Source organism: Palaemon carinicauda, chromosome 8 (genome assembly GCF_036898095.1).
Source record: "Palaemon carinicauda isolate YSFRI2023 chromosome 8, ASM3689809v2, whole genome shotgun sequence".
Lineage (NCBI taxonomy): Eukaryota > Metazoa > Arthropoda > Malacostraca > Decapoda > Palaemonidae > Palaemon > Palaemon carinicauda.
The window spans coordinates 53,699,070-53,709,539 of record NC_090732.1 but is presented as its reverse complement, the minus strand read 5'-3'; the positions used below and the strand labels follow the sequence as shown (position 1 = coordinate 53,709,539).

General features: G+C 38.9%; 1 protein-coding gene across 2 annotated transcripts in view; it reads left to right on the top strand.

Moving 5' to 3' along the window:
- Window positions 1-10,470, top strand: part of LOC137645733 (zinc finger protein ZFP2-like) — a 480,606-nt gene that overhangs the window by 426,659 nt on the left and 43,477 nt on the right. For both annotated transcript variants that reach the window (XM_068378620.1, XM_068378621.1), the window contains exons 13-15: window positions 1,377-1,421; window positions 1,660-1,911; window positions 8,609-8,691. In XM_068378620.1, the coding sequence (XP_068234721.1) occupies window positions 1,377-1,421; window positions 1,660-1,911; window positions 8,609-8,691 (380 nt within the window). The remainder of the gene's footprint in view (window positions 1-1,376; window positions 1,422-1,659; window positions 1,912-8,608; window positions 8,692-10,470) is intronic.

Below are 10,470 nucleotides of genomic sequence, written 5' to 3'. Positions count from 1 at the left end.
CCTAATCAGATAGTTGAATCGGTGGAATTTCAAAAGTTCAAACTTGCAGCGAATGTTTTATACTGAGCAGACTGGCTTAGATCTCGTTTTATAGTTTATATATATGACATCTATTTTAACGCCGTTGCTAATCTTAAGATATTTTGAATTCTTTGTTCATTATTTCTTTTATACTTTATTTATTTCCTGTCCTCACTAGGCTGTTTTTCCCTGGGCATGTAGCATCCTGCTTTTACAACTAGGGTCGTAGTGTAGTTAGTAGTAGTAGTAATAGTAATGAGGATAATAATAAGGCAAGGGTTCCTTTCAGTTGAAGATGTGAAGGTAGAGCATTCCTAATCTTTCTTTTGCTCTACCATTCATTCTCCTTTATAACATCATTATGATGTAGTCTTCCAGGTTTATCTAATTATATCTGTGAAAGTTATCTTGCCTTATAAGTGATTATCATAGTAGTTGGATATACACCTAGAGAGATATTCAAGAAACGTATCTATTTTCATACTATTGCTGTAGGTGGCCTGGCTTTCTTTCAAGCAGCCCGCAACAGTAAACACATGGGTTGCAGTTTCTACAGTATATCTTACACCAGTAACGACTGGGTACCTCATTTCAGCAGTCTGAAGATTTGACTGCTCGAATCCTCATCACTTAAATGGAACTTCAGCGATATAGTCTATGGCTTTGTAAAATTAAACAAATTCAGTTATTTTTAGAATTTCAAGTAAAACATATTTTAATAATAAACGTTATCACTTAATCTCCGTGCATTGTGTCCCGCGTATTAGTTGTCAAAGGTTTACTGCGCTTAGAACAGGTTTGTAAACTGGATCATAACACATTCCACTCTTTAACATGATTCAACCACAACCATTGTGATTGGCCAGCACCTTTTCAAAGCTGATTCATGTAAACATATCAGTAATAATCATAATGATAAAACAGATAATAGATAAGTATGATGCTTTAATAGTTATCTATGTAGCTGGTGTGCACAACACATCGATGTACCACTTACCGGAATAGAGGGGCAATGTGGTAATGTTTATTTACGAGTGAAGTGAGCCATGGCAGAGCAAAGACCATTTGTAAGTAACTGCCAATCACGATGCTTGTAGGAGGTACATTTCAAAGATTTTGGACTGTATCCAGTTACAGCCATAGATGTGTATTCAGAGACGTAATTTTCTTCCTTCAGAGACAGTTTGTCTGGGTGCATTTCATGGACAAACAAAATTACCTCTTTAAGTTATATTAATTGTACGGTGGTTTCTATTTTCAGAAAATATAATTATGCATGATATTTATTACAAATAGAGAAGTTTATCTGTATTAACCAAAACTTTTTCCTTCTCTTTTTCCTGTACTTGTAACAGAGCCGAATCCTCGACTTTCTACTAAAATTACAGCAAGACTTCCAGGTAACAACTCTCAATATGTGACATGTTTCATTTTACATATTGTAAGACTTAAATTTACTTGACTATATTTTTGTTACATAGTAAATTACTTTGATGAATGTAATTTCATGTGAATAATTTATAAGAAATTTAGGATAGGGGTTTATTGTTATTTTATGCCATGTTTCGATGGGTTTTTTTTATTATCATATTGTTTTAAATTTATTTCTCGTTAACCTTTGGTGACTGTCATAAAAAGGTGTGCCTGTTACACAATGGTTGGCAGAACACACAGCCAGCTACAGCAGCATCAGTCAGAGTGATGATCTGGAGGAGTCTGAAAATAGTAAATCAAAAGTAGTGGGCACAGCAGAAGAGACATGCGAGTCAGTTGAGTATATACAAGAAATAGAGGACAACAGTGTAAGCCATGCTGTTTCGATTGAAGAAGATGGCAGTATAACTTCACTTCCACTCTCACAGCTTGCACCAATACACATTCAGTTGGAAAGTATGTTAATAGTATTGTAATTATTTTGTTTGTAACAAATTTGTTTCGATGTAGACTATGTACCATACAGTAAAATTCACAAGTTTTTACTGAAACATTTCTAAGTTTTTACAAAACGTTTGCATTACTTTCTTTTATATTAGAACCATATCACCATTTATGCTAGCAAAGTTGGAAGGAGGTTATTTGTTTTCATGTGCTTGCCTGTCGGTCAGGTTTTTTTTTTTTCCCTTAAAAGATATCTAAGGAAATTCGTATTGGGTTTCAATAGAATTCAAAATAGACAAGTTATGAGTCATGGATAAGACCTTCCTTCCATATGCAATCCAACAATCTTTCATGATATGTTTAATATTTTGATGTATTTCATGTCATGAAATGAAATAATGAAAATATAAACACTTTCTGCAGTGATGTGCTATCATCTAAGAACAAAGTGAAATAAGAAGCACAGATCAAGTCTGCTTTTCCTTTTACAGTACTCCCAAAATTATGATGGTCATAAGAAATATTAGCAGACTTCCCTTGTGTGTTTTGGTTGTAAACTAAGGCTCAGAACTTTAGAAATCTGTATCCTTGTTTTAACATAAAAGTTATAAGATTCCTGTACATTTGTATAATCATATTGTTATTTAACAATAAAACTCTAAAATGTTTCCGAAACAGTTATATCTCGGAATATAGATGCTAAAGCAGTCATAATGTTCCTTAATTTTATGTAAAATTTGCAATGTGTTTTCATGTCAGGGAATATCCTGGCTGCATGTGATTTTCTACCATTTTGATAATTTATTTATTTATATTTTTGGAAAGTTTTAGCTGTCGGGTGACCTTTATTATTATAGTACAGTATTCCTGTAGTTTTCCACTTTAATAATTTTTTGTTCCTACGTGGATACATAACCTCGTCCTTTAATGCAAGTATGCTTTCAGCATAGCTGGAACTTGGCTGTTGAGATTTATACTGAGTTGTCAGCAGTCTAATTACTCTACTGTTGGGTGCCAGAGAATTCTCACCCCTTCCCCACCAACACACTAAGTAACCACCCTGTTTTCAGCCACCAGAGAGTGCAGCCATCAACTGGCTGTTTTAATATTTTGTCTTTTCTTTTCGATAATTGTTGGCAGTTTATTGTGAGTGTGGGATATTGATAGAGTAGAAAGATTTTGCAGTTTGCCTGATAACAGTAGCTGACTGATAGGTATCTTTATAACCTGCCGATACTTTAAACACTTTCTTGTTCTTTTTTAACAGCGTTCCTGATGTGGTGTCTGCTGCTGATGTTTTGAAGGGAAGGAGTCCCACCCTTCTTTTTTTCAGATTCTCCCTGTGTCCGGAAGGCATTAGTGATGTATCTCATGGTAGTACTGTCTCTTCATAGATTTCCTAAGATCTGTTTCCTCGGTGTTGTCGCCATCTGCCAGGAAGCTCCTTAACTTCATCTCTTCACTAGCTGCCGATCAGAATGGAAAGACTTTGCCATTCATTTCCCATTTGTAGACTAAGTCTTAGAAGACCAATCAATAGGGCTTGCATATTGGGGAATCCTACTACAGTATTTCTTTCCCCATGGGAGAAATAGTGCTTCTCTACGAGTCCTTGTGACTACTTTTTCCAAATACAAAGAATAAGACAACCCTGAGAGATGACAAGACTACGCAGAGGACACTTAAAGAGTGCTTCTTCGTCTCATCGCACATTGCTGGTCAGGATAAAAGGGCTCCATCTTTCTCCCCATTTATAGACTAAGTCCTACATACTAATAGATAGGAGTTGCATTTGTGTGACTCTTACCATTTCTCTCCCCATAGAAGAGACAGTGTTACCCAAGTGCATGCCGTCCTCAAGGAGCGTACCCTTACCTGTTCGTTCAACAATTACGATAGAGTGCTACTATGTGTCCGTGAGTCCCTTGCCCTCATCTGTTCATATACTGTGTCCACTATTGACGATCTCCTATGGGAGCATGCCCTCGATTGCTTGCAAGCGCTCACGGTTTTTCTTCTGTGCGTGTACACGCTCATACTTGATCAAGTGCAGAAGACAATTGCCTTTAGTTTTCCCTCAACTGTTTAGTCACCCTTGAGCACTCATTGGTATTATTATAGAACAACATGGGAAAAACTTAATAATAACGAAATGGGGTTATATGTAGAAAACCACCGTGTTCTTCGAAAATAACCTTTATTTCCATTGCAAATAATTAGTTAATATGATATATCCTAATATATCCTGTGGTAATGGGGGCCACCCAGTGGGAACTGGGGGTTTTGGGTGGGGAAAATTTACTGAAAAATCAATAACTAATGGTAAAACTAGCCTTTTCTTCTCTGTACATTATTCTATGGGACGCATAATGAATCTACGAAAAAATAGCCAAGTTTCACGATGAGTGTCACAGTACTCCTGATGTAGTGAATAATTTTTTTAAACCTCATTGTGTAAACCCTCAAAGGTTAAAGGATCCCAAGTGTGATTCTGGTAAGAACTATACTTTATTATAATGTGAGGATTTATTTGTGATTTACTTTATCATAATGTAAGGATTTATTTGTGACTTACTTTTAGTGTGTGACCTGGGAAGGGGAGTCTCGGGGGCCGTCTAGGCCTGTGACCTTGGAAGGTTTGTGACCTGGGAAGGGAGGTGCGGGAGCTTGCTCCCCGGCTAGGTCTGTGACCTGGGAAGGTTCGTGACCTGGGAAGGGGGGTCCTGGGGCTTGTTCCCCGGCCAGGTCTGTGACCTGGGAAGGGGGTCCAGGAGGCTTGCCCCCCCCCCCCAAGGCTAGGTCTGTGGGGTCTGGGACTTGGGAAAGTTTATGACCTTGGTAGGGGGGTCCTGGGGGCCTTGCCCTCTGGCTAGGTCTGTGATCTGGGAGCTACTAGGATAGGTTAGGTGGGTTTGTTAGGTTCTGTAGCCTTTTACAAATCCCGAATAATCACGTTTTGCCTTATTTTCACAAACCCAAAGTCCCAGGTTCCCACCTATGTTCGTCCGGAAAGGGGGCCGGCCATATAGGCAGAAAGGCTTAATTGCACCGGAAATAAAGGTCAAATTCATTGAAAGCACTCTAGTCTCGTAGGAAAAGTGGTCTTTGCTATTAGAAATGTTGTCCCATAATTTTACCCGCTCATTCCTATAGGAATGTGTCCTCGTCTGCTCACCCTCACTCCTACGGGAAAAACCCTCACATGTTCTCGCTTGCCCTCACTCCTAAGGGATAACCCTCACAGTCTCACTGACCTTTACTCCTACAGGAAGAACCCTCACATGTTTTTGCTCACCCTCACTCCTACATTAAGAATATTCACATCTACGCTCGCCTTCTGAGAGTGCCCATTCTCCTTTTAGTAAATCTAGGAACTTTATAATTCTAAGTTCCCGAAACGGTTCGCGAAGGGAGAGATACATACAGTGCCCGGAACACACCTTCCCAGAAATAAATATCGGTATACGTTACATGTGCTGATATACTGGCTACCAGTGTTCTCTTGTTTTCAGGAAGAGAGGGGAAAACTGTAATGAAAGTCATTCCTTCTGGAACAGACATTGGTAGATGATGCTTTGCGACCATAGTAGGTATCGTACCATATACACTGCCCTCATTAAAAGGTTCACTTGGCGTACCAGGAGAAGTTGTACATACTAGGGAAGGCACTTTGTACCAAGATCAGACACCAATCCAAGTAAGTTTGACACCTAGTTCGTTCTTAGCTTTTACTTTCTGGTATGAGGTTTAGATGTTCACTGGCTTTTCTCGGCGCTACGCAATTTGACAATTCACGTTCTTCAGTAACTTTCAGGTCACAGAACTTCTGCCATGTGCATCATTTCTGCTCTTCCATTACACAATACAGTGGAAGAGGAACCTTTGACTATTCTCATCGCTTGCATTAACAGTAGGCATCAGAACTGATGCTACAGATTGTAAAATTCATCATACGTACTTCTTTAGCAACTTGTTGGGTAGCCAGTTAGTATATTTTATTCCAATTATTGTCATCCTCTTTATCTGAGGGTAAGTAGAATCACGGAAGGTATTTCCCTAGTGAATGGTCCATGTTAGCTCAATAATTGTTTATTACAAGAATTTCTCCATACAAACATCTGCACCTCCATGTGTGGATCGTCACCCTCATACACACACTACACACCCTGAAGAGCACTTACACCAAGGTACATGCACATATTTGAGTGTTCCCATTATTCTGAAGAAGAAATCTATTTAAGGTTGAGACTCAATTTCGTGTGCACATTAAGGTACTTATGCACACCACGGAACCCACTCATCTGAGGAAGAGCTTGCTTATAAAGAGGTTTCTGAGTCCAGGGCGTGCACCCACTCCTCGGAAGAGGAGCTGTAATGCGCTCACTCCACAGTGCAACCATTCTTTTAAAGAAGAATTCTATTAAAGGGGTAAATCCTTAGTCCCATTGTACACATGCTAGAAATGGCTCATTAAAAGATGAGCTGGTTTGAAGTTGAGATTCTTGCTCAAGTGTACCACTGTGCATACACATGCTCACAAAAATGTGAGCACCTCTCAAATAGAAGACTCTCTCCTATTCCTAAGAGTTCTAGGGTACAGTTACTCAAATCTCTTGGCAACTCGCTCATCGATTCACCAGGGCCCTCCGATGAGCAAACTCATAATTCCGCTCCCACTGTTGAGGAGTACTCTCCTGGGCATTCATATACTCCTGTGCACTCAGGAGTTCTTATCTTATATGCAGCACTCACTTAGAAGCAATAGTAATTGTGGACATTCATGCTCTCCCAAAAAAGCATTTGCACCGGTCCAAGCACATCATTGTGTGCATAAGTGTGCTCATGTTTGAGAACTTACCTATAAGACTGCTTATAAGAGTAGAAGGACATGCTTCTGACCATGCATGCCATAGCGGGCATGTGAGCACCCCTAACTGCAAGCACTTACCTGAGCTCGCCCATCATTGGGAAAGACAAAAGTGCAGGAATACACTTTTTCTTTAGTCATAAGTGCCTACCTGCTTGAGAGAACTCACGTTGGCAAGCAAACACCCAATTTCTACTATCCTCAACATGACAGAAGTAGTTTCTCAACCTCAGAAAGTCCACAAGGCATCCTGAATTAACATGTGTACTTTTCAGCAGTACAGGTCTTCAATTAGGGCACTTCAAAGGTGGTTAAGGAAGAGAGTCTCTTGGCTGTGGCCTCCTCTTCTATGAAGTACAGTCCAGGTTCTGTATTAGAACCAGGAAGGAAATCAAACCTCCCCATACTAATTTCAGGAAACGAGCCAAGATACAGATTAAGCTGCTCAGGACTCAGGGACTGTTCCAGCAGAAACAGGAAACCCTATATGAAAGAACCTTAAAAGTCATTGCCATTATCAGGCAAATGAATAGCTTAGGAGAAGCTTCCACTTATTTTCAGTTTCCCTGGACTGAAGTGACTCCCAAAGCTATTGAGAATGCAGTTGCACAAACATTCTGGGTTAAGTACTTCTCTCAGAACAAGCCATTCTAACAAAATTCTGCCACAAGCATTCTCTTGGCAGAAAAGATTTTATGCAACCCTGGAAGCCAGTCCTTCCCCTCGATATATTGTTGCTGCAGCTATGACCCTAACTCCCTGCCTACTATCATCTCAGCTCCTGAGTCTGCCTTCATGGAAGCTGCTTCCATTGTGAACCTCCAGGCAACATCCTGACTGGACCACAGGTTGGATGCATTCGCTTGGTTAATCTCTTCTTAGGACTATTCAAAGCTGGAGAACAAAAATGATTTTACTGGCCAGTGGTGACCCGGGTAAATCAACTACGAAACGGCATATATTTTATCTTTTCGAGTGTTGCTAGTCATTCTGAAGGATAGAAGATCTCTGTCGCCTTGGTTCAGGAGTTTGTAGCCAGGACCTTCAGTTCAGCCATGTTATCATACGACCATGCCTAACACTTGCCTCTTCTACATGTCCAGGTCATTAGGATGTTGATAAGAGTCCAGGTCAATAGGAGGTTGATGAGAGTCTCCAATTTTGCTCCAACACAGGACCAAAGTCCTTGGACATTCCTGGGAAAGTAAACAAGCCTGTTGCTTATAAGAACTTGCCCCCTCCTAAGGATAAGTCTCGTATTAAAGGACGAGGGTTTGCATCCGTGTAGTAGCAAATCACAAACTTTCTAGGTAATTTGTATTTGTCTTAACTATACAAACCGGAATTTACACTTCCCGCCATGAACCAGCCTACAAGTCTTAGGTTTTAGGTCAAAATGGCTATTTGGTGTGATGGCTATGAGGCCTTCCCTGCCACTTGCTATTAACTACCAATACTTAATTTCATTATAAATCCTAACAGCCAAGCTCCACCTATGCTAAAAGCATATTCCTATTAAAAGACTCAGGTTCGTGTAGCTAGGAAAAATATAGATTACTTTAAAATTTCTAATATTAATGGTATTTTGCTGTATTTTAAAGTAAATTCCATAGTGTATATTGATGATGATATCCAAATAAACAGCAGGTTGTATCTTAACATTATAGGCACTGGCAAACTACCTCAGGGAATCTTGTAACTTCTTTTCATACATTGTATTCTTTAATCTTAAAATAAAATGAAATGTGTAAGCAAATGCTCCCTGACAAGCACACCTCATTTCTGGCTCTGTTCAGACTTTTAATTATGTATAACTTAGAAATCTTTTCTGGTCCTCTACAGATGATTACATGGTGGTATTAAGTAATGATACCAGAGTTCAAGACGGGGGATCCACATCGTTTCAGGAGAGAGATATACATCAGGTATGAGTTTGATATGCACACTAATATTTTCTAAAGTTGAATTGGATTCATGGAACCATACCTGGAATTCATGATGATAATACCTTTGAAACAAGAGTTTCCCAACCTGAAAATAGAAAACAAGATTACACCCATTTGTAACAACAAGGCATCAACCTGCAGTATTTAGCGTGAGTGGCCATATGACTCCCATGGTCTAGGCCCTGCTAATCCTGCCAAGTCAGCATATTTGATTCAAAGAGCCAGTATTTACATTGTGTCTGGATATAGTACACTATCTCAGGTATGTCGCCTAAGTTTAGTAGAACTATCTATTATCCAAAATGCAATTCATATAGGCTGTCATAGGGAGTGTTGATCGGCATACCTTATGCCATTTTTCTAGATATAAACAATATAATTTGATATATGGAGAGTAAACGTGTCTGTATTTAGTTTAACCCACAACTTCCATATTTCCTGACAAACTAGCAGGTGAAGAGACAACACACTGGAAAGAACTAAGTGTTTCCTTCATTGCTAGTTGGCAAAAATAATCAATATCCTGAGATTAATTGAAGAGTTGGGTAGATACCTATCATCTCTACCCATTGCAGCAAATCCTATGCTAAAAGAAACTGGAATTCTGACCTGATGCCCCCTTGGTTCCTTATGTAGGCTAAAACCAATGTGTTTTTCGTGAATGCACCAGTAACCTTCCCCATCGCTAGGTTTACCTTGAGGCAATATATGTACAACGTCAAAATGATTATTCCGCTGTCTTGCCAAATGATGATCCATAGTTTCACCATAGCTACCTTGGAAATAGCATTGATTAATCAAGGTTTTATATAATTTAAACAGCCAGAGAAATATCCTAACATGGAGGAATTAAGAACTTTGTATCGTTCATTCTATCCCAACAAAAATCTAGTTGAAATTGCAAAGGCTTCATTCTCAGCCAGCCCAATAGAACAGACCTGTAGGGATGAATTCTGTTGCAATCATTCATATGTATCATTGGTTTTTAAGCTGGATTTGATCGAACCCTTGGAGTTTGGTGTATTCACTCAGATATGTATGTTTTGGAGAAATTTAAGCTTTGGGGAATTTACCACATATGACTTACTTGATATATATTTTTTTAATTTTGAAGATTCAATGAATGCATGGATAACTTGCTGGATTTTATTCCTCTAGTAAGGTTAAGAACTACTATTATAGATAAAGAAGACTTTTATCACCATGAGATGTGAACCTTGTAGAAACCTGGCAACTAGAAAATCTTCTCTTGTATAAATTAAAGGAATTTCTTGAATCCTGTTGAGTGGGGACATGAAAAATAGATGTGTCAAAGTGATGGAGAACATCCATTCCCCCTTCCTTATAGCTGCTAATACAGTACTGTGAAATGAGTTTCTATTTAGAATCAAGTCAAGACAGTAAACTTATTTTGTCTCGAAACATTCAGCAGTGGTCTCAAGCTTTATTATGATTGCAAAACAAGAAACGGTCGGTAAAGTTTGCAATTTCATCAGATTGTTGATGTAACTTGTAAAGGGTAATTTGCACTGTTGATTTAGGGGGTGAGTTTGAAGAGGTATACAATAAACTTTCTTTAGTTATGAAAGACCCTTTTAATGAGAGAATGTAGTGACATAGTCACTTGGCTTTAATATGGAATATAATTTCCTTGTTGAAGCCTTGTGACGGGCAAGAGAGCTCTCAAACTTAGGAATAATCTTTCCTCAGTTTGATTCTAAATTTCTCTCTTGAAGCTATTTCTAGCTCTCAATATAA